At 46.8% G+C, this 24376-nt stretch overlaps 1 protein-coding gene across 2 annotated transcripts in view; it reads left to right on the forward strand.

Annotated features, from left to right (window-relative positions):
• The first annotated feature begins 9141 nt into the window (after positions 1 to 9141).
• SEMA3G (semaphorin 3G) overlaps positions 9142 to 24376 on the forward strand; it is a 206131-nt gene continuing 190896 nt past the window's right edge. For both annotated transcript variants that reach the window (XM_086938733.1, XM_086938732.1), the window contains exon 1: positions 9142 to 9363. In XM_086938733.1, the coding sequence (XP_086794859.1) occupies positions 9273 to 9363 (91 nt within the window). In that variant the 5' untranslated portion in view covers positions 9142 to 9272. The remainder of the gene's footprint in view (positions 9364 to 24376) is intronic.

Here is a 24376-nt window from a genome sequence, read left to right on the forward strand (position 1 = left end):
AACCGGAGGTATCGGACACGAGTCCTCCAGTCGGGAATCCGCACCACAAGGTCTGAAACAACTGAACAAAGTACTGCGACCAGGCATCTTGCACACTAGCCGAGTTTCACAAACTTCAAGGGTTACTGGATTTACCAAGTCCCAGCAAAGAACAAAACCCTCGGTTTTTGGCGGCTGCAGTCGTCAAATAATACAACAACAAAGTACGCTAGCAAAGTGTCACCGACAAAAACACTCACACAGCGTGCACAACAAAAACACTCGCTAAAGTGTCAACAACCAAGAACTCTGGGAGCGACCCACAAATACTTAACTCAAAGATCGATGGCGTCACCAGGAAGGCCCGTCAATCGTCTCGCTATACCAAGGTCTACGCCAGGCGCCAAAACAGGTCTACAGTCAGGGCAGCAGTCCGTCACAGCCGTCCGGAGGCGGGAATCTTCGCGGGAAAAGTCTTCGGGCCACTTATTTCGACAACGGGATCGATGAAGCGGAGTGCACCTTCCCTCGGAGATTTCACACGAAGTTCCTCACGATCGTCGGGCTTGGACCGGTACCACTGATGCAGCCCCACGTTGGGCGCCAACTGAAGGACTGGGTTCTTTAAGACCCAGCGGTGCCAGGGCACAACACCTGAAACCTTCGTGGGTAACCTGCTCCGGCGTACAAGTCACAGAGACATGGGACACTTCCTTCGACGTCAAAGATTCAAGGTTTATTTGCTGCAGGGAACACAGAAATCACAGGAAGTACATCGAGTGTAGTTTGGGGAGACTGCTTCAAATTGGTTCTGTGGATCGCTCCTTTTATACAGTTTTTACCCATAGGATAACATGATACACAAAAGTTTACAACCCGGTTCTCACAATTAGCCCCCAGAGGGGTCGCTTTGGTCACTTTGAAACACACAAGGTTCGGATCATAAGTGCGGAAACATTTGGCGGTTCCCAACTGTAAAAACCCATCTTCCCACCATTAGCAAATTCCAATCAGCAGTAAAATAGATCGAAAATAGGAACGAAGACAGGTGCAGAGGAAGACGGAGACAGTGGGGAGATCGGAAAGGGTGTAAAAGGGGAGGTATCAGGAAACACGAGATACAGGCATCAAAGGGACGTGCCTAATGAGATGCACGGCTGAGACAATAAGTCCGTGCGGCAAGATGAGCCTCGAGCGGCGCCATCTGTCTTACAGCAGCAACCCCCTCGTCATAAAGACACTTACAAAGAACATGTGTCTTCCGCAAATATCTTGGGAGTCCCAGGGTCGCGAAGCGGACAGCGTCCGTTCGCTGGCTACTTGAGGGCAAGAGACAAAATGGATGCCGTATCTAAGATGGAACCCGTGGGTACAGATGAAAAACCCACATAGCAAACGAACGGTTTAAGTTAGCACAGCGAAACTGCGCACACTTACTAAACTCGTCATTTGCGGTTCATAGATACCAGACTCGACCATATTCGTGCGAGTCAAAAACACCACTTACAATTGTCACGGAACCTCACAGGCAGTTCCCGATCCCATTTCGCCTTGGGAGGAAGCGTGGTGTACTCAATGTGGGCCCTAATGGATCTATACAGCGTAGACACTAGCTTGCGTGGGTTCTCTAATTGTAGTATGTGTTGCAGGGGTAGTAGGACAGGTGGCTCACGTGGAAAGTCGGGTGTGAGGGCTTGTAGCCCATGCCGCAGTCGCATGTAGTAAAAGATCTCCAACGAAGTAGGGTGTATGCCTCCAAATAAGTGGTCTCTGGTGCGGAACTCGCCATCGTTATACAAATCCCCCCATGTGTGTACGTGAATTTTGGACAGCAGATTTCGGAAGCCAGTTTCCTGCAGCAGCAGCAGTTGTGGGTGATATGTCAGGGGCATAAGTGGGGCGTATAGGAACTGCAGTCCTAGCGAGTCACAAATGCGCAACCAGGCCGAGACAGTGCTAGACAGAGTGTCAGGGGTCTTATCCCTACCTTCCACAATGGTGTACAGTGCTCCCTCTATAGGCGTGGGGTGTGCCAGCCAATGCTCCGCAGCCAGTTGCGGCATGTACCTCGGCTGCCTCACCCAGAAATAGGCATAATGCGCTTGGGCCGCTCGAAAGTATAGTTCGAAATCAGGCACTCCAAAACCACCCCGCATATAAGGTCTAGTCAGGACCTCCCACTTGAGCCTAGATTGTCTCCCACCCCACACCAGTTTAAGCATTTCCGACCGAAGCCTTTTAAAGAAGTATGTACCAGGGTGAAAGGGTATGTTGAGGAATAGATAAAGCAACTTCGGAAGCACAATCATTTTAATCAGAGAGGCTCTGCCCGCCATCGACAGGGGAAGCGTTACCCACCTCGAAACCTGGTCTCCGATCTTACTGATGGCCGTGCCATAGTTCGCCCTCATGAGTGCCTCTCTATCCTTCTCGATGTGAATACCTAGATACTTAAAGTCGCCTTCAGTCCATGTGAGCGGGTATTCCAATGCAAAGGCCTGTGTGGATGCAGTGAGGGGGAAGATACAAGATTTGGCCCAGTTTATTTGCACTCCCGAGAGGGCCCCGAACCTAACGAATTCCCTAAGTAATGGGTGTAGGTTATCCCGTGGATGTCGAACATACAGTGTGATGTTGTCTGCGTACATGGATATGAGTATTTGTCTTTGGAAGCATCTTAGCGCGCTATCCTTATAGTGTTTCCGCAGCTTAGCAGCTAGTGGTTCCGTGGCGATGGCAAAAAGTAGGGGGGATAGGGGGCACCCCTGCCTGGTCCCTCTAGAGACCTCAAATTCCGGGGAGAGCTGTCCATTAACAAGGACCCTGGCCGCGGGACGCGTATATAGTAGTTTTATCCAGGAAATGAAGATGGCTGGAAACCCCATGCGACCCAGTACCCCAAAGACATAGTCCCACTCCAGCGAGTCAAATGCCTTGGTGGCATCTAGAAAGATGGCCGCCATGGGCAGATCCTCATGCACGGAGTCATACACTGAGAAGAAGGTACGCAGGTTGTGGGACGTAGCTCTTCCCGGGACGAAGCCCGCTTGATCGGGAAGGATAAGGTTTGGCAGCAACAGACTAATCCGTGTGGCAATGAGCATAGCCAGTATCTTTACATCGCACGTCAGTAAATAGAGGGGCCTGTATGAGTCACAGTGCGAAGCAGGCTTCCCTGGCTTAAGTAAGGAGATGATCAGCGCAGTCCTCATGGATGCAGGGAGATGACCCACTTCCAGGGCATCCTCATATACCTCCCGCAATACCGGGGCCATGAATTCAATGTATGTTTTGTAAAATTCGACAGGGATGCCATCGAGTCCCGTGGCCTTGCCTGACTGCATACCCATGATCGCCTCTTTGACCTCATCAAGCTCAAACGGGGCACTCAAAAAGGCCCGCTGAGCGTCGCTCAGCCACCCAAGCGCGACATCTGTGAGATAGTCGTCTAGAGACGGCCCTCCCGATCCCCTAGAGGTGTATAAAGTACTATAATGTCCGACAAATTCATTAAGTATTTGCGTGGAGTCCCGGAGCAGCAGCCCCTCGGCAGTTTCCAACTCCAGAATAGCAGTAGGCTCCCGCAGAAGCCTGACTGTAGCGGCCAACGCCTTCCCGGGCCTCTCACCTTCCCCGTATTTCCGCGCCACCCAGTATTTATGTCTAAATTTTGCCTCGCCCGCAGCCTCATCCGAATATTCAGTAACTAAATCCCTGATCTCCGCAAGCGTGTCACCAGTAGGGTGTGTGCGGAGAGCTTCCTCCGCCCGTCCCAGTCTTGCCTCCAGTGCCTTCAATCGATTCAAGATAGCTTTAAGCACCCCAGAGCCCTTCGCAATACAGAAACCTCTCAGTGTGACCTTAAAGGCATCCCAGATAGTCTCCACAGCATTCACAGAGCCCTTATTTCTTTTAAAAAAATCCAAGCATTCCTCACGAAGTGCCTCCTTAAACTCCTCATCTAATAGCATTGCAGTCTGCATGCGCCACACTGTAACAGGGGGGCCCAGCTCCGCCCCTCGCAGGGCTATAAGAACCGGGGCATGATCAGAATATGTTCTGGGGAGGTGTTGTGCACATGTTATTGAGGCATAGAGGTGTGTTGTCAGGAAAAAATAATCAAGCCTAGCCCAGGACTTAGCCTGTGCTGTGAAATGCGTACCTTCCCCCTTCGGCCCGCAGTGTGCGCGCCAGGCATCCACTAGGTGGTTCTCTTCCAAAATGGCGCGTAGTACTTCCCGCCCTTTCGTGTAGTGGTGTGGAGCTGGGTGTGAGCGATCTAGGGTCGGGTTGACAGCAACATTGAAATCTCCCCCCCATATTATGTGTTGCGACCCTGTGTCCAGTATAGCAGCCCAAAGCGTCTCAAAGTATTGCGGGTCGTCCACATTAGGGCCATAACAACATGCAAGGGTCACTGTCACACGTCCCAATCTACCCCATACCAGACAATATCTCCCCTGTGTAACTGCCTTCGTGCCAGCCATATGAAAGGGAGTAGATCTCTTCACCAATATCACTGTACCTCGGGCATAGGAGGAATACGATGAGAACGCAGTACATGAAGCCCATCTATTACCAAAAGCGTGTGTCCTGTGAGGTGCAAAGTGAGTTTCCTGCAGAAAGGCTATATGCACATTATGCCGGTCTAAGTAGCCCAGAACGTGTCGTCTCTTCCGATGATCCCCCAGTCCCTGCACATTCCAAGTAAGAACATTCAGACAGGTGTCTCCCATCCCAGTAGACTACCACATACAAGATAAATCAATACGAACCAACAGTCCGTACAGCCATCAGTGTTAGCGACCCATAACAGACTGGTCCACCACATCCAGCGGTCTATGGTCCCCCCCTTCATAGCAATAACAGTGTACCATCCCACCCCGCAATAGGCAGATGTTCGGTGAGGTAGAAGTGCACATGCTAGACAACAACACAAAACCTTAAACCCAGTGCAAACCCAGGTGTCCAATGCGAGAGATCGCAAAGTATACAGTTCAACAAGCAGGCCCTTGTGCCTGGCAGGCCATTCGGTATGCAATCTTTCCCCTCCCGTGCACAGATACACATGAAAAGGAGCAGCCAACATCTTCTCAATTATATGAGGGCATAGGCCCACCTTATTAAAGGTGAAATTCATGGTCCAAGCCAGCACAAACGTATCCCCTGCAGAACTTCCCCTCTCCCACTCCCACTGAAGCGCCCCCAACTCGCCAGTACCCGGTGCCCTCCCCCCTCCCTTAGCAAACCCGCAACAACACAACAGCAAACGTGCATTTAGCAAGTCTAGTGGGGTACACCCGCTCGGGGTTCTAGAGGTGCACCGTCGTCCACCCCCGCCATTCCTCACCGCAGTCTCCTCCATTCTTACCGTCTTTGTCCGGGCGAGTGAGAGAGCATGGGGGGGTGGGGGCCTGGCATGCTACAGGACCTGCAGAGCCACCCAGCCCTAGCCTCCTGGGGGCCATGTCAGGAGCAGAAATCCAATGCAGTAGTCAATATGAACCAGCAAATGTGGAGTGATCAATCCGATTCATTCCGCTCCAGAGTCACGTCCGCCGTCCGCCTGTGCAGCTCTCTTGTCTCTTTTAGGCAGGGTTTTAATGTAGTCTTCGACTTGTTGTGGGTTCAAGAAAAAGTGTTGCGTGCCTTGGTGGGTCACACGTAGCTTGGCGGGATAAAGTAATGCATAGTCGATATTCAGCCCTCTCAGTTTCCTTTTTACGGCCAGAAATTTTCTGCGTTGTTCCTGGACTACCGGGGTAAAGTCCGGGTATATGGAAAAGGACACTCCCTCATAGGCAAGATTCTGGTTCGTTCTGGCCGCTTTGAACGCCGCGTCCCGGTCACGATAATTTAGCAGTCGTGCAATGATGGGCATTGGTGGGGCGCCTGGTTGAGGTTGGGGTCCAAGGGAGCGATGGGCACGTTCCACTATAAACTGTTTGGAGAGGGCCTCCTCCCCCACCGTGGCCATGAGCAATCGTTCAACATAGAGCTCCATCCGCCCCGTGTTTGTGGACTCCGGAACGCCCGTGATTCGGACGTTGTTCCGCCTGCTCCTTGCCTCCAATTCTTCGTTTTTGGCGGCTATCACCCTCAGCACATTGTCCATGCAAGAGAGCCTCGTGGCCTGCGATGTCGTGGCATCCTCTGTTTCGGATATTCGGCGCTCGGCCTCCGTCAACCGCTCCTCATGTACATCCATTTTTTGGACGATGCCGTCCATCCGAGCGGAGAGCCTGTCCACCTTGTCCACCACCGTGGCAAATCCTTGCCGCATCTCTTGTAGCATCGTTGCTATCTCGGGGACCATGGGGGCCACCTCCGCCGCCGGGCTCCTCGGTTGAGTGCTATCTCCCGTCTGTTTAGTCCCCTTCTTCTGCGTTGCCGGTTCAAATTGCAGCTTGGGCTGCCGAGTGTCCGGTTTCCCCATGCCAGAACAGCAGCAAGCGTACCGTGGGTCCGAGCCGCACTGTTAGGGGTCCCGCGAGCGGGCAGCACCCAGTGGCGGACAAGATCCGACTTCCAGCAGTCAAGTGGTGGCCGTGTCAGTTCCAGGCGCGCCACAGGATAGTATCCGGCATAGAAATCCACCCGTTGAGGCAGAATCCCACAGCCGGGGCCACTGGGTCCTGGCTCGTGTAGTAGTGGCGCGTGCGGCGTAGTGCGGCCCACACACCACGTGTCCGTCCTGGGCGTCGCGTGAGTCTCAGTGCCGCCGCCAGCGAGGACCCAGCGCGCCGTCTCCGCCGCTCCAAAGTCACCTCGGTCTATCTCCGTCACCGTAGGTCGTAGGATCACCAAACTCGGACAGAGTGTGCAGCAGAGCTATATCTACCCCCCAGTCCGTTTTCAGGCGGGTGGTTGCAGATTTAAAGGATTAAAAGAAGGATAGGAATGCCAGGCGGCCGGAGCCACACTAGAGTGCGGCCATTCAGCTCGTGCGCCCTCTAGCGCCCCCCAACATTTTAAAGTAACTTTGCATAAGTTGTTTGCAGCACTGAAGTTAGTGCTGGCCCATTCATCTCTGAAAGAGTGAACCACGTGGCCTGCTCAGACTGTCAAAGCTTTGTGAAGCCGGCCCATATGTTAACACACTCCCATACCTTTCAACAGCCTGAAGTCCGCCTCTGTGAAATGCCTAGAATAGTATTGTTATAACTTTGGAACACTACAAGACAGAGAACTCAGGTTTTCACAAAAGGTCTTACTTTCAACTATGCTTTTCATTTAAATGTATAATAAAGTAATGATTATTTTGCATTGACCTTTATCAAATGTGATTCGCCCAAGTTGCACTCTGTCTGGCACCATCCTTCACACCCCCTCCAATGTGCTAGACCTTTACTGTTAAACCACAGGAAGGTCAAAGAAAGTACTGAAGACAACTTTATAACCACTGCTAATAGCCCAGCAAAACCTCATTTGCTTGCTGACTCCTACCTAAGCCTGAATGGAAAGTCCAACCCGGGCACGCTTGCGAAGAGGAGGCAGATTGCTTCCATAATGTTTGCCAGTTAAAACTTGGTACAACTCATAAAGGCTCATACGTGACGTACTTTATGCCCAATTCGGAATTAGGGCAGGCAATGTGCACTAGTAAAGCTTTTTCCCCACTCCTCAATGTACAAATTGATTTATGGTGTGCGTGAAAGTGTGCCCTCATGACTCCTCCGGCTGTTCTGGTGATCAGCACCAACTACCTTTGCCTACATGTTTTAAAAATGCAATTAGTAATTTAGGTTCTTCATACAGTGCATAAAATCCCGGGGAAACAGTGGCAGAGCTCTGCGCTACAGTACAAGGCATAGCATGCCAACCAGAGAGGCAAAGGACTAGCAGTTGTCATGAAATGTAGGTCTTTAAAGAGAGGTGTTACCTATGTTGAAGGGGCATTGCAGAGAGAGCATTGGCAATGCCGAGGCCCCTGTACCTCCCTTGTGTGTGTGTGTGTGTGTGTGTGTGTGTGTGTCTGAGGGAGAGAGAGAGGGGGGAGAGAGAGAGGAGAGAAAGAGAGAGAGAGAGAGAGAGAGAAAGAGAGAGAGATGTGTTGTAGCACCGGCTTTAGGGCAGTGCGACTGGTGCAGCTGCACCGGGCACTGACCTGTAGAGGTTGCTCTGACCTCGGGGTGGGGGGTTGCTGTGTTTAGCAATAGCTCATAATTGGAGAGATGTGGGGCACTTTTGTGCGGTGATAGTGAGAGAATCTGAGGAGGCGGGCATGGGGGAGACACAAATAAGTTGTGCACCGGGGGCCACTGTGGCTAAAGCCGGCCCTATGTGTGTGTGTGTGCAGTGTACGTGCGCGCGCGAGTGTCTGCATACAACCCTGGAGCATATCCATCCGATGGTGTATAGTTAGCCGTGCCTATGTAGCCCTGGTGGCACTACAAAGTTCCCCGGTCACGGGTGTCGTTTCTCAGGCGGGCTCTCTCCGTGTTAGACTAGTCGTAGACTGTAGGGGCGGCGCGTTGGCGGGGTCCCATTTGGCCCGGTACCTCATTTCATCACCGGCACGGTGGTGGGGTACCCTTTGGCCCGGTACCTCATTTCATCACCCGCACGGTGGTGGGGTCCCCTTTGGCCCGGTACCTCATTTCATCATCGGCACGGTGGTGGGTGTCTCCTTTGCTTTGGCCCGGTACCTCATTTCATCACCGGCACGGTGGTGGGGTCCCCTTTGGCCCGGTACCTCATTTCATCACCTGCACGGTGGTGGGGTACCCTTTGGCCCGGTACCTCATTTCATCACCGGCACGGTGGTGGGTGTCTCCTTTGCTTTGGCCCGGTACCTCATTTCATCTCCGGCACGGTGGGGTGGGGGGGGAGGTTCTCTTTCACCCGGTACCTCATTTCATCACCTGCACGGTGGTGGGGTACCCTTTGGCCCGGTACCTCATTTCATCACCGGCACGGTGGTGGATGTCTCCTTTGCTTTGGCCCGGTACCTCATTTCATCTCCGGCACGGTGGGGTGGGGGGGAGGTTCTCTTTTGCCCGGTACCTCATTTCATCACTCTCGCGGTCCGCGGATCCAGCTGCGAGGCAGCGTGTGTTAGGGGTGTGAGGCGCGCGGTACGCCCCTCCCTCCCTCCAGCTCACAGTCCCTCTGGCAGGAGCTGGGTGGAGCGCACAGTTCATAAACCATCCCAGGCGCTCTCCCGGGGTGTGAAAGGAATAACCGAGCCGCTGTCCACAGAGCGCCCCGCTGCCCCTGTCCCGCCGGACACCGTGACCGCGTGTCAGAAGAGAGAACCGCGGCATCTCCCGTGCCAGGGGGTGAGGGGCATCATGCCACCCCTGCTTGCCGCGCTGTGGTGTCTCTTAGCCGTGGGTGTGAGCTCCAAAGGGAACGTGCCCCGCCTGCGCCTGTCACACAAAGGTGAGAGAGTGGCGCAACCCTGGGGCGCGGGGGCACCCAAGGGTGCCTGCTGCCACCTTATTCAGTGGTGTGCTGTGGTACACCAGCGACTTCTGTGCAAAGCTGTATGATGTGAAAACTTGTGTCGTGGTGCTGCACTGATATGTTATGTTATAATACGTCGCGTTATGTGGAACTTAATGAAATATAGTGAGAATAGTTGTGTTAAGTTATTTTAAGGTATGGTATGTCTAACGTTGCCTGTACATTATATTGTATTGTACTTTACGCTGCGTTAGGTCTAAAATTGTGATATGGTGTAACACCTCCAATTACGTGTAACGTTCCATGTACGTTATGTTGTGCCGTAGTGTCAATTTATACTATAATGCGTGTTGTTTCAAGTCGAGTTGTGGGTAAAGTTAGGTTTGGTACAAAGTTACGCCCAATAACATTTTAAGCATACGGTTAGATTATATTAGATAATTTTGTGTGTTTTTTTTTATTTTGTGCTATGTGGAATTTGTGTAAAGCTGAGTGTTGTGTAAAGTTACGTTCGTTGTAGTGCTATTTCGTGTCATATGTTATATGCAAGCCTTACTGATAGATTACGTGTACATCGGCTTCTGCTGTGTTATGTCTTGCTTCGTACTATATGTTACGTGTAGAAGTGTGGTGTGTGAAAAGTTAAAGAGCGTTGCGCTATTATATACTGTCAATACACTTATGTTATGTATTTGTATGCTGTATTGGGCCATGCGCAATGCTGTGATGCAAGAAACGTTACTATGCTGTGTTCTATTGTGACCTGCTATATGGATTATTTGTATGTGTTGTGTTACTTGTAAAGTTGTGTTAAAGTTGTTATTTGCCACGCGAGGTTCCACGGGAGTGGGTCTTGCAAGTGTCGCTCACTCTGTTGCGCGGGGGTCTCTGCAGTAGCTCGGTTTGGTCAATAGGGGGTTGTGATTTAAGAAGACAATATGCATTATATGTTGTAAATATGTTCATATTGTAGCCAAGACAAAGCACAGCTAAGCGTATAATGGTTATCCTCCCCTCCATTTACATGATATTACTAGGAAAAGAGAACACTGCTTAAAAGTAGTCGATTACCTTCACTATTACCTCTTTATAAAGCACTTGTTACTGCAAGTTGCTTTTTTTTTTTTAGCTCTTTAAAAACTATAAAGGCCTCATTTATGAAAAGTGACGCATCGCTGCGTGAAAACAGCGATGCGTCACTTTTCATTGCACCCCCTTGCGACACCAATAATGCGTCATATTTACAGTATGACGCATCATTGCGCAAGGAGTTATAGATACGTCAGTATTTCTGATGTATCTGTATGGCGCAAAAGTGACGCATTGCTGGAGTGTGTCACAAAAGTGACGCAACTCCAGCAATGCCTCCTTTCAAATGGGGCAAGCCCCATTTGAAAGGGCCTGCATCAGTCTTACGCCTGCTGTGAGGCAGTCGAAACATATTGACGCATTTGCATCCTAGAAGTGGCGCAGTGAAATCTTATAGATTTTACTGCGTCACTTCTACGACCCTTTCTTGCGTCAATACGCCCCCCTTGCATACATTATACCTGGCTCAGGTATTATGTGGCGCATGGGTTTACAAAGTGACGCATCTACCTAGATGCGTCACTTTGTAAATATGGCACAACAAGGCGCATTTTTTATACCACTGGTGCGTCACAGTGACGCACCGGTGGCGTAAAAGTGACGCACGACCTCATAAATGAGGCCCCGGTCTTACAATCGCCAGTGGCAATGGTACTTTTGTTTCTGAATCCTAAGGTATGGAAGACAATGAATTCCTGAGTTTTCAAATGAAGCCTTACAACACCGCAGTCCACTCCCTCTAGAGTTCATGCTCAAACTGAGATGGAATTCTTGCCTTGACTGTCTGTGCAAGTCAGTGTGTTGTTATTGCCTGTGTGTGTTTCTGCCTCCACCTGTTTTGCCTGTACTGCTATTTAGTGCATTCCATGTCTCAGAATGTGTTACCGGTTGGTTGGCCCTCTGTGCACGGGAGGGATTGTGTTTTAAGCAGTGCTTAATTTGTAACAAACATAAGCGCCAGGGCCCTTGTCAGGCGACCACCGTAGCTTGCACCACCCATTGCCACGGCCAGAGCTGCCAATGACAGCACCTTTACAATTACTACCCATCACACTCTACAAGTGGTACAATCCAACTAATTGCGGACCCCAAATCTATAAGAATGGCTTAGGAAGCAGCTATTAGTTGTTTTTACTGTATATTGAATTAGTTGTTATAAACAGCTCCACCATGTGGCAGCTGTCATAAGTACCTTGAGAATTAAGTGTTGGTGCTAAGCACCGGAAACCACTGGATCAAATTAAGCACTGGTTTTAAGTACCACTGTGGTCACCACCGCCCATCCGACTCAGATATGTAACATCCAGGACCGTGGAGCAAGTCTCCCTGGCACTGCTACAGAGCAGACCTACCAGCACTGAAGTCCCAGCCCTCTCTCCAGGTCAGCAGCTCTGCCAATTTCGAAGCTGCTCTAATCATGCCGGAGCTGGCACCAGCCCAATAACCTCGCCCCTTCCTTCAATATGGGGAAAATGCAAGAGCTACAGCATTATGACGTGATGCACTAACCAATGCCTTTGTACCTGAGCTTGAATAGAGCCCTATCCATGGGATCACTGAATCATCGGGGAGAGGATGTAGCCATACAGCTAGAGCGTCGACCTCGAAACTGGGGAACCTGGTTCGAGTCTCAACAACGACACTCAACATCCTGTGATTCTGGGAAAATCACTTAATCTCCCCGTGCCTAACAAAAATTAACGTGTCCTTCTGTAACGAAACTGGTGCTATGTAAAGCGCTCTGATTCCCAGTGTCTCGGATCTAGTTCGCTCTATGTAAAACTCTAAATAAAAGATCCTAAATAAAAACAACGATATGTGCCGCACTCAACCTCAGATGCTCTGGTATGATGTGATGGTGCTACAGGTTAAAGCACTCTCTTTATTACGTCTTATTGTGATAGGATACACATCCATATGCAGTGGGTTTGTCTCACTATGGTGCATTGTCCGCAAAGCAATGCTGTGTAGTTGACAAGCAATGGGGCAGTGCCCACAGCAACTTAGTGCAATACAGACAAAAAAGGCAAGTTTTGGCTATCGATGTCATTTTTAAAATGGGCTTTCTAGTGTGTAGTAATTATCCTCCTAGATTTCATCAGGTGAAAATACAATCAAAAAATGAAATTAAGTTGTTGTTTCGTCCCTGGTAATAAATCAAACAGTCTTCATCAGGACAGGAGGTCAAATGATATTGTATTGTAATTGCATTTAAATAGCGCTTACTACCCCTGACGAGGCGTCAAAGCGCTTTTTCGGCGGGTAGCCCGCTACTCCGGGACCCATAGAGGATTAGTGTTGAATTAGTATAGTGAAACATGCAAGTACATTTTAAGTGGTGGATAGGTTAGTCAGTTATTTGGATTTGGAATGATAGCAGAAGGATAGAGGAGGGGAGGTTTGTCATGTAACATACTACATCACCCTGGAAAAACATGTATCTCCATGTCACTCTGATGAGAGAGTGTTCTGGACGCGAGCATTCCATAGGTGAGATACCATGCACATTCTCCGCAGTTATATGGGCAATGCAGTCTTTTCCTTACCTCGATTCTTAGAGTTGTCTTTCATACCTACAGACTTACGTGTTTTTTACAGGCTGATGTACTGTGTGGCACTTTTTTAAACCCATTAGCCCTGCACCTCTAACTCTTGAATAACTTTTTATAGCACTTGATGATTCCTGCACAATAAATCATGGTCATATACATTCATTTGATTCATGTGGAATAATCTTTGCTGCTAATGTTCATTTATGTATTTTGACTGACATCCTAATGTTATTGTTTGTTTATTTGACATTCTTGTCCTGGGATGACTTATTAAAATATCTAATTATCATAATAGCATATTTGCAAATTATTCTGAAGGGCTCACAAACGATTTGGAAAGCAGGTCTCGGGTTTCGCGTCAGTATTTCATTATTCAATAGTAAGGTATATGTTAATGGATACTATACTGTGAATTAAGCACATTAACCAAGGTGAAGAACAGTATGGATAGAGAAGACCACATTGACTTTGTTGGAAGACTGTTCTGTACCTTTTGGGAAGTCCCACTTCCGCATCCATCATTTCCTGCTTGAAAGGAGGATTTATAGAGCGCTCCAATACCTGAAGATGTCTAGGCACTGAGCCAGAAAGGAAAATAGGTTCTTATTCTATGCATAATTGAAGTTACTGACTGAAAAGCCATGTTTTTAAAGACAACCCTGGGTGGGACATTAATTAATTGAAGCAGAAGACAGACTCAAACCTTACAGCCCATGAGACACCAAACACCGCTAGGTGGCGGAGTGGCCATCAGATAAGTGGTTGGAACATTTTTAATTGTGCACTCATTTTCCTACTTTCATTTACTACACATCCACGCCTAACTATAACATTTACAGCCTCCTGTTTGTTTGATGGTGGATTTTCTGATGCTTCATAGTCCTTTAGGTCACGATGCGCCTCCAGCTATGTTTTTTCCCTGGAAAAACTCCTCGCCAATGCCTGTAGGTGTCTTCTTCTCTAGACTGCTTTCCAGAAGCTGTGCATCCCTCTCTAGTGATGAGCGCTCCTCAGAATGAGCAAACACTTAATGCCATCTCAATACATCGTGGCTCAGTTGAAGAGGTGGCTTGCTGCTGCTTCAGTTCTGATCCATGTCAGGGCCGCTCTGGCAGTCACGGCCTGTGCAGGTAAGAGCGGTGGGGCTGGGTGGGGGGGATTTAGACAGACCACGATGAGGTAAAATTATTTATTTATTTAATTTCCCCTTGTTGTCTGTCAATGTACCCCACCCCTCTTACCTGCACAGGCCGCTCCTGTTGACTTGAAACTGCTTCAGTTCTGACCCATGTCAGGGCCGCTCTGGCGATTCTTCCAACCTGGTGTTGTAGTAGGGGGCTGCTTTCAATACAAGGTGGGTTGCTGTGACCCCACCTTGAAAGCTCCTCATGGACTCATTTTAGTTTGGGAACCTTGCAATGACGTGCTGGCTTGGACATTTTTTGCCAGGGTTGGTTTTGGTTTGCTGTCCAACCCTAAACCCCCTTGTAGACTGGCTATTGATCTTACAGATGGAAAGCTGCACCTCGCTTCTCTAGTTATAATAGCAAGTTGTGTGTGCTTATTACCAATCACTGTTAATTAACACCCTGCAGGTCTCAATTTCAATTATGAATGTTTAAAAACGTACAAGGGCCCTTCATCATAGGTCAAAGGTCTCCTATTGCCTCTTCCACACTGCTATATGTTTAGTTAAATGATGCTACTGACAGTAAACATAGTTTACAACGATCTTTACACATCACATGCCATTACAACGCGGTCATTACAATGGCCGCATTATTACATCGCATGTCATTACAATGCAAGCCGTTACAAAGACTTGCTGTAGGGGGCAGAAGGTGTTGGATTTTGAATCCATCACCTTCCCTACTGTTGCCCAGACTGGAGTTAGAATAGTAAATTATACTATTTCAACATCCAGTGCCTCCCTACAACAAGTCGTTGTAATGACTTGCGTTGTAAAGGTCTATGATGTAACAACTACGCAGTCGTTGTAATTACTGCGTTGTAATGGCATGCGTTCTAAACGCATCCGTTGTAACGTGGCATATTCGCCACTGACTGTCATTCTTCTCTGGTTTTATGCGACTGTGCATATTGCTTCAATATTACTCTGTTTTATTATGCACTTCCTCTGACTCTTTATATAGAGTCACAGTCCGTAGGCTGAACTCAACAGAACATCAGGGGCAGTAGAAATGACGCCACGTGCCCTTTGCCTGTCAGTGACATCACAGCAAGGGAGAAGGTATTTGACCTTGATTACAAGAAGTGCCGTGAAATGACATTTGATCTCAATTAAATAAAAAGTGACACCACACAGCCTTTGACCCTGATCAAGTGACAATACAACCGGCTACACTAAGTGCAAACTTAAAACACAACCTGCAAATATAACAAAATCCGAAAAAATGCACACTTAAGAGTTAAGGTGCCATAAGAGGGACAATATTTCCACTTCCGATGATATCGATTCGTCAAAGTCCCTCTTCTCTTTCCAGCCTGCGTGTGCTCTCCCTCGTAACACAGATAACTACATTTTGCCAACAGTGAGATTTTCCACTTAAAATAAAGTGCTCAGTTGATTAGGGAGACCCAACAGTCTGGGGCATTTCAAAGGGATTAGTTACAGCCTGCGGGAGAGCGGGCCCAGTAAATGGTCCACATACATCCCTTGTAGTAATCGTAATATTTAAGCCTCGCTCTCAGTATATTGAGATAGGTGAGAAGGGATCACGTTTACCACTGATAATGAAAATAAATAAATACATTGTAGATTGAGGTGTCGATTAGGTGTAGCCAGGGTACAAGTCTTAAAGAAAATAGTACAAACCTAATTATCATATGAAATTCACAAATGACGATACAGGAAATGACATCACAAGAACTGATGTCATACCCTTATAATAATTGTTACCCGAAAGGTCAAGGGCCTTCTGCTGGCTGCATTAAGAACCTGGCTGTACCTCCGGAAAGTCTCGCAAATCCCCTACTATAACATGCATGCTCCAATCTGGGACTCACCCGGCACCACGGATTGTCTCCTAGACAGATTGGCAACCCCATTGAGAGAGGCAGGCGTAGTAAAGTGGGCAGACCTTAGTACCAACTCCCAACTGCTGGACTGGGACTCATTAGTTAATTTAACTGGGGGGTCCTTAACAAGATTTAAGTTTTATCAGCTGTCCTCATGGTGGGGGAGGCAAGATTGGGGGTTGCAGGAGGAGCCTCAATTCTTAGATCTCATGAACAGAGGTGGTGTCTGGAAACGCGAGGTTGCCTTCTGGTACAATATTCTGATTGGGGCTAATGACACTTTAACGTCCGAGATATCCAATCTTTGGAGTAGTGATATAGTAGGTAACCCCGAGGAGATCAGGAAAATTTGGACTGATGCATTCGTTATATCACAAAAAACAATTAAACCAGCTAACCTCAGAAGGAACCACCTATTCACAACTTACACGGTGTATTGGACTCCAGCCAAGCTCTCCAGGTTATCAGCAGAGAGTTATTGTTGCCCAAAGTGTAAGCTGGGAGCAGCTGATGACCTACATATGTTTTTAGGGTGTCCACAAATCATCAGTTATTAGAGACAGGTTTGTGTTTTTTTTAGAAGAGGTTTTGTTAACATCAATTACATGTTGTCCTAGATTAATTTTTTTTGGGCTTCCCTCAGGGTACGTACTAAACAACCCAGTCACTCAATTTATCTTCTATGTAATTGTAATCGCAAGGAGAGAAATTTGTAGAGAGTGGAAGTCGGAGGCACCTCCAAAATTTGCAGATTGCCTGAGGAATGTCATGATGATAAGTCAGTCGGACTTGCTGTGCGGTGACGAAAGCGCTACCAAAGTGTGGTCAGCTTTAAGAACTTGGGACGAAAGTTAACCAAAGTCCAATGATTATGCCAGTGGTTATTGGCCTGGTCCTCCCAGGTAACGTGTCGAAAGGGGAGTTGGACTAAGAAATAGCCTGCCTCTGGGAGATCCCTGTATGCTTTGCACATTCCATCGAGGGCGGAATCCAAGTAACTTAAGTGTGCAAGTTGCACGGAGTGATCCCACTTTGAGGTTATATCTGTTGGTGGCGTGTATGAGGACAAAAAAAAAAAAAAAGAAAGGTCATGTGCCTACTTTTCCAGAAAAAACAAATTATCATAATCACAAAGAAATATGGAAAGGAGATTTTTGGTTTTAGTTTTTAAAATAACACATATTTTTCTTCATATCAAAGAAACTAGCAGCCCGTCCCGACGTTGTCCGGGTATGAATTGCTGCCAGCCAGTAGTATATTGTTTTGTAGGATTTCATTTTGAAAGCATTTCTTATCTGTGACAGGCCTGTGAAACGCTCCAATTCACAGTGCACTGCTGATGCACTTAAGAGTGCGCGTTCAGTAGTGTGTGAACTCGAGTTTCCTTACTTTATTTTTCCTTGCAATATTATATAGCGCAAACTCGACAACATGGCATGAGCACAATTTACATTACAGAAGAACACATTCATTTGTGGAAGGCACGGGGAGACAAAGCGATTTGCCTGGAATCACAGGATGTTGAGCTGATGCAGAGATTCGAACGTAGCTCCCCAGCTCTAAAGTTCACAATTCTAGAACTTGTGGCGGGAGGTGTGTCTAAAAGTGTATGTTGGTGCTTTACATCAATGAGTGAGACCTGTGCATTTTTCAAATGGGTGGTGAAAAAATATGAGTATGTTGCTGGCGATGTGGGCCGCCGTGCCACCAATGTACTTACCGCGGGAGGGTAAACACCCATTATTCCGCAACTTTCTTTCCGCATACCATCACTCCGCATACTTTCATTATGAAAGTACCATGACTCCGCAATGCCATTATAACGCATGGCATTACATTTTATATGCTTTTACCACGCATACATTTACAACGAAATTCGTTGTAAATGCATGAATGGTAAAAGCATGTTTTTTTAATGTTTGGATAAGGTAAGTATAGGTATAGGGGTATATGTTTTGGGGTACTGAGGTATATGTTTTGGGGGGTTTGGGTATTTTAAGGGTTCAGATATAGTTTGGGTTATGGGGTACAGGGGTAGTTTTAGGGTTTAGGGATAGGTATGGGTTTTGGGGTACAGGGGTATTTTTAGGGCTCAGGGCTAGGTTTGGGTTTTGGGGTACAGGGGTATTTTTAGGGTTCAGGGCTAGGTTTGGGTTTTGGGGTACAGGGGTATTTTAGGGATCAGGGGTAGGTTTGGGTTTTCGGGTACAGGTTTCTTTTTAGGGTTCAGGGCTAGGTTTGGGTTTTGGGGTACAGGGGTATTTTAGGGTTATGGGGTAGGTTTGGGTTTTGGGGTACAGGAGTATTTAAAGGGTTCAGGGCTAGGTTTGGGTTTTGGGGTACAGGGGTATATTAGGGTTCAGGGGTAGGTTTGGGTTTTGGGGTACAGTGGTATTTTTAGAGTTCAGGGCTAGGTTTGGGTTTTGGGGTACAGGGGTATTTTTAGGGTTCAGGGGTAGGTTTGGGTTTTGAGGTACAGGGGTATTTTTAGGGTTTAGGGATAGGTTTGGGTTTTAGGGTACAGAGTATATTTATAGGGTTAAGATGGGTTAGTGTTTAAGGGTGTGGGGGTATTTTAAGGAGTAAGGGTGGGTTATGATTATGGGGTGCAGGGGCATTTAAAGGGAGCAGGGTGGGATTAGCACACGATATGAGACATGGCATGAAGGGCGGAACGTACCATACACACTCAGTGTTTGTCACGCCCACAGCAAACGCCCACAGCACAACGCAGACACGCCCACAAGGGACTACTTTGCTGGCACGGTTCTTTTACCTTTTAAATGTATATGGTGGGCGTCTGCATAGCCTATGTCCTTCTGCTGCAACTGCCCTTTCCAACGCTGTATTGGGTGTTGTGATTGGTGCTGTGGTTCCTGAGATTACCCGCCTCAAAGGTTTGGGCTCTCTCTTTATTATATTAGTATAGATAACTGAGCTTGGAAATGGCTGGAAGAGGCAATATTTTTGAAACAGGTATGTGGACCTTGTAAATTACGTTTTGAACAGCTTTTATTGAGAGAAAAAAAAATAACGGGGGTTATTTTCAAACAAACTAGAAACTGATTTATTTTTTTTACTTTAAAGTTGCTGTTTATGCTCATTGTTTCCTGCTCTTCTTTATCCAGCTACAAAAGCACAAAAGTGCTTCACATTTCCGGGGTTAATGACACCTCTCAACTTCGGCTAAGGGGAACGGACTCCCCTTTGTAAAAATAGATAGAAGAGGGACTCTGTTCACCTGCGTCCACCCTTGACTCGTTCACTGGATGTACCTTCCAGAAGAAAGAGTTAACTATGTTATTGCTAACACCACCAACTCCTGGGGGAGGCTGCCTTGATTGTACCCCGTCATGTAAACAATCTGATTACAGGACTTTTGAAGTGAAATGTCACGTCCCATGCCCCTATGGGTCTAGTGATCAAAGGGTTCATTAGAACATGTTTTAGGGAGGGGACATGACTCAACAGTTCAAAAGTTTTCTTATCAAGGAAACCGGCTCATGATAAGAATTCCCTCCTTTCTGCAGAACGTGCTTGCTCGTAAAATAGATGGTATCAGGGCGATAAGTTGAAATATTTCCATTGCCAGGAACATGCTGAGGTTTTGGAGAGATGCTCATATAAGGCCTTGTTCATCTACATGGGTGTTCTGGCTGTCTTGACTTTTCAGAGACTGTGGGGCATATTTATAACAAAATGACGGCGCGTGGAGCTGCGCCAAATTTGACAGCGCCGTGCTCTGACATTTCTGACAACAATACGGCACACCCTTATGCTTTCCCTAGCGCTGGCACTAAAATCAGCTGCCTAATGCCAACGCAGGCCCCCTCGCATCATAGAGCGAGGGGGCCTGCGTTGCAGGGAATGATTGTTTATGAGCAGAAAGGTGTCCATTCCGGCACTTAGACAATCATTAAAAGTGTTTTGCTCTTTCTATGTGCGCTGCAGAATGATTTAAAAGCAAAAACTAGAAGAAATACAATTATTTCTCTTTGTTGCGCCATTCTAATGTCTGCTCTTGCATGATGTTAGTTTTTTGGCTCAGCATCAAATTTACAGATCCTTTTAAATTTAAGGCTGCGTCAAAAAGCAAAGGGTGTTGCAGTGGAATGCCCACCGCAACACCTATTGCAGACCCCTTTTAATCTAAGTGATGTGTGTAAAGGGGCCGTATTTACAAGGTGGTTGTAAGCCACAAAAAATGGCTTAATACCGCTTTGTAAATATGAAGAACGGCACTGCGTCACCGGCACGTCGGTCAAAGTGACGTTCTGCAGGCGCTATCCCCTTGTGAATATATCCCGGTATTCCCAGTTAAAAGAAGTCATTTGTCGAGGAGGCTTCCCTGAGGCCGCACTGGACCCTTCCTTTTGGTAGATATGGAAATTAACTTTCTGTGGATTTTCTTTTCCACCTGCGGAAGCCTCTGGGAAATTGTGCATAAAACTCGTTATACAATCCAGCATAACCCATCAACATCAATTGAGGATAGCAAAGGGTAGCAACTGTTACTCATGGTTTACTGTTTGTTTGAGGCTTCCCTTGTATACTTGGTCAAAGGGGCCATGTAGCACAGCCAGCCATTTCATGGCTGTCCTATCGGACAGAATTTAAGGGAGACCAACATTAAATTCCTGTCTTTTAATCAACTAAAGGCTAGCCAGCGGTCTTGCCTTTAGAATGCGAGTGCCGACCTACTGACTTGGCAGAGGTTTGATTGCTTTGGCACTACACATCAATTCTTTTTGTTTACCATTCTTACATGGCCATAATCCACGTTGAAATGTAAAAGTAAGAAAAAAAAGCCAAAATAGCAACCGTTTGTCACAATATGTATGTATGTGCACACATGGTGGCCATCTTGGTTACCAATCTAAGATGGCTTTCAGGCATGCACATACATGAGTGGAGACATATGCGCACATATAGGTCATAATGTGTGGCATCTATGTTGTCTTTTTTTTACTTTATCTCTCTTACATGGCCAAACGTCGGCCATGTTGGTCAGGTAAATGAAAAATGTCAAATAAAATGCAGGAGCACGTAAAGGGAAAGCGAGTGGCCCTGTAGCACTTGGCAGTTGTCGGGCATGAGGAGCCAAACTTCTCACCATAAAATTAACTAATTTTGAAAACCCAAGACATTAATACCAGAATGTGTGAACTACTTAGGTCAACACAACATCAACTCTGGTATACAACTCTATCAGCCAGTGACTAAAGCCAGTTGAACTACAGTAGCCACTGCATGAATGAGGCAAAGCAAAAGTCCCTTTTCATATATCTCTACATGTCTAAGTGTATGTTGTGTATTGAGTGTTGTTTGATGTTATGAGGCCTCATCAACAGAGAGCTAAGAACCTATGATTGATTAAAATTGAAATGATTCAGGTACACCTTGATAGTATTTTTTGTAGATAAGCTAGAGAAGACAATCACTGGACTTCTAACCTCTAGGACAATACAACTTATATTAGAGAAGATAACCACTGCACATTTAACCTCTAGGGCAATACAACTTATATTAGAGAGAACAAACTGCAGACCCATCTGTACGAGACCACAGCGCTGAGTGAATACATACACCACAAACCTGACTTTTATGAGAATGCTACCTCGCTTAGAAGAGACAACCACTTTAGTCCTGACTTGTTTAGCACTACATCGACTAGAAGAGACAACTACTTCCTCCCTGTCTTGCAAACTATCAGAAAACACACAAAAAAAACTATCACAACATTTGAGTAGAGGATGTTGTGCCACTGAGACAATTAGGCCAGCAGTGTCTTCTAAAAGGAAATATGGAGACATTGCTGTACACAACTGTCCAACCATTGACTCAAGGCAGTGCTACATTTGAGCAGGTTGTTGCTGGTGCTAAGCACTGGTTCATATTTTTGGTGACTTGCACTGAATTTTTATTAACAGACTTTGACCCAGAGGAAGAACGAGAAGGTAGAAAACAGAGAAAGATGGAGGAAGAGAAAGGCAGGGACACACGGAGAAAGCAGTGATTGAAAATAACCTGTAAAAGGCAGGAAGTGTAAGGTAACAGAAGAAAGAGGAATCATTTCTAGAGATCAATCCTTGCCTTTGGCAGCGTTGGTGGCAGGCTGCTAGGGAAAAGCTTTGGGCACTTCTGCTATTTATTCTGTTTTTTTTAACCACAATGTAATCACTACCTTTAGGTCATTCACAAATTGCTCTACATACAATGGCGGATTGGTGGGGGGATCATGCCTGGACTAAAGGGTCCGACAGTCCATCTACCACACAGGACACACATCAAGGCATAACACTGGAATTTCCCAGGTCCATCCATGACTAGAATATTGAGTTCAGTTTTTTCTATGCAATCTGATAATATGGTATTTGTTTTATCCTGTTTTAATTAAGGCTGCAAGTACAAGTAAGTAAGGAATCTAAAGAAAACAACAGTAAGTAAGGAATCTAAAGAAAACAACGAGTACCAAATGTACTAATTACCATGGACTTGTGAGACCCCAAAGCAAGGTCCCCTGAACAAAAGTAATAATTCCTGCACCCCAACTCTATAACTTCCCCAGCCAGACACAGCACACCAACCCCACTGACCATGGGTAGTGAGAACAGGAGAGGCAGAGCATGACAAGAACATGAGCAGGGGGTCGGGCCTGTGTGTGGCTGGGAAGGGTATAGACCAGGAGTACAGGGAGTTAAATAAAGGGGGAAATATTAGGACGGCGGCAGAGAGGTAAACAGCTCTGGATTTCAGACAAGGCTTATCCTCCAGCCAAAGTACAGCTGTATGAACCGCTTTATAAATGCAACTACAGTACAATACCCCAAGCTTGCCTTTTGTGATCCCTCGCACTTCCTTTGCTACTTCCGGTCTTGGGTGCCGTGAATGTAGGAAATGAATAAATCTATGTGTCTGGGAGGTATCTGTGTTAATTCGCTGTTGTTTCCACAACTTGCCATTCTCTAGCCCCAAAGGAACAAATAGAAGGAAACGTGACGTCATTTCCGTTGCGTCATGTTAGCATTCCGCTGTTTCGATGCGCATGCGAGCACGAACACCGAAGGAGCTTCACGCCTAGGTAGGGTGGTGGCAGGCCGCCTGATACTGTTTACAGAAGAGCTCGTAGCCCTTGTTACAAGTGGCTGGCTGTGGAGAGATTTGTGTGTAATCCCTCACACATTCCACCGCACATGAGACGTAATTAAAGAGGACCTCCGCACGTCACGGAGCACGTGCAGGCAGGGGCCGCCTCGAGATTGCTTAATTAGATCTCGCCGAGGACACTTTGCAGCTGGAGAGCAGCGGCATATTTTGCTGTCTTCAGAAAAAAGGCGTAATAGCATTTTATTTTGAGTGCCGCCCCACAGCTGAAGTCACCTTTGCCCTTGAGAGGTCGTCGGGTCTTGCACGTGCGTCACCTTCGGCACCCCCACCCCACTTACTGCTGCGTGTGTCGGCTCCTCTGAAGGCGCATTCACAGAGCAGAGTACCCCTCATTCTAGGCTAGGGGTTTCACAGAAGTTTACATTATGCCAATCCCCAACTTTGTTGTTATTCCTCCCCCCTTTCAGCTCGACACTTCAGTCTTTCAGACTCAAGGCAAGATTTTACTTCCCTGCTCTGGCTTTTCTTTCCTTCTTCCTGTATTTCTTTCCACCCTTCGTTTTTTTTTCCTTTTCTTATTTTTGCTTTGAAACATTGTGGTTATGTTGTATGCTATTTTCGTTTCTTAATTATTTCTTCCTTCAAAATTGCTTAATTAATTTGTGTACTTCTTTCTTTCATTCCCTCTGTCCTTACATATAGCCCTCATTTTGTTTTCTCTTTCTTCTTTCTCTCTCATTTATCTCGCTTTGGTCCACTGGTCCTTTGTTGTTCTTTTTTCTCCAACCTTACTACTTTCTTTATTTCTTTCTTATTTCTCCATTTAATCATTACCTCCCTCATCGCTCCCTGACTTCCAACTTTCGTTCCATATTGTCAATTTTCTCTTTTATATCTTTCTCTCATTTGTGTGTGTGTGTGTGTGTGTGTATATATATATGTGTATATATATATGTATATATATATATATATATATATATATATATATATATATATTTCTCTCTTCATTCCCCCTCTCTGTCATTTCTTTTCCCCTTAGTTTTTTCTTTCATTCTATAATACTTTTTCACTTTCTCCCCTTTCTTTCCCTTTTCTCTCCTTCCGTTCTTCCTTGCTCTCCAAGTCAATTATTTCTTCATTCTTTCTGTTAGACTCTTCATTTTTTTTCCTGTCATATTTTCTTTCTCTCAGGTATGTATGTA

This window comes from Lissotriton vulgaris, chromosome 9, assembly GCF_964263255.1.
Source record: "Lissotriton vulgaris chromosome 9, aLisVul1.2, whole genome shotgun sequence".
In the NCBI taxonomy this organism is placed as follows: Eukaryota; Metazoa; Chordata; class Amphibia; order Caudata; family Salamandridae; genus Lissotriton; species Lissotriton vulgaris.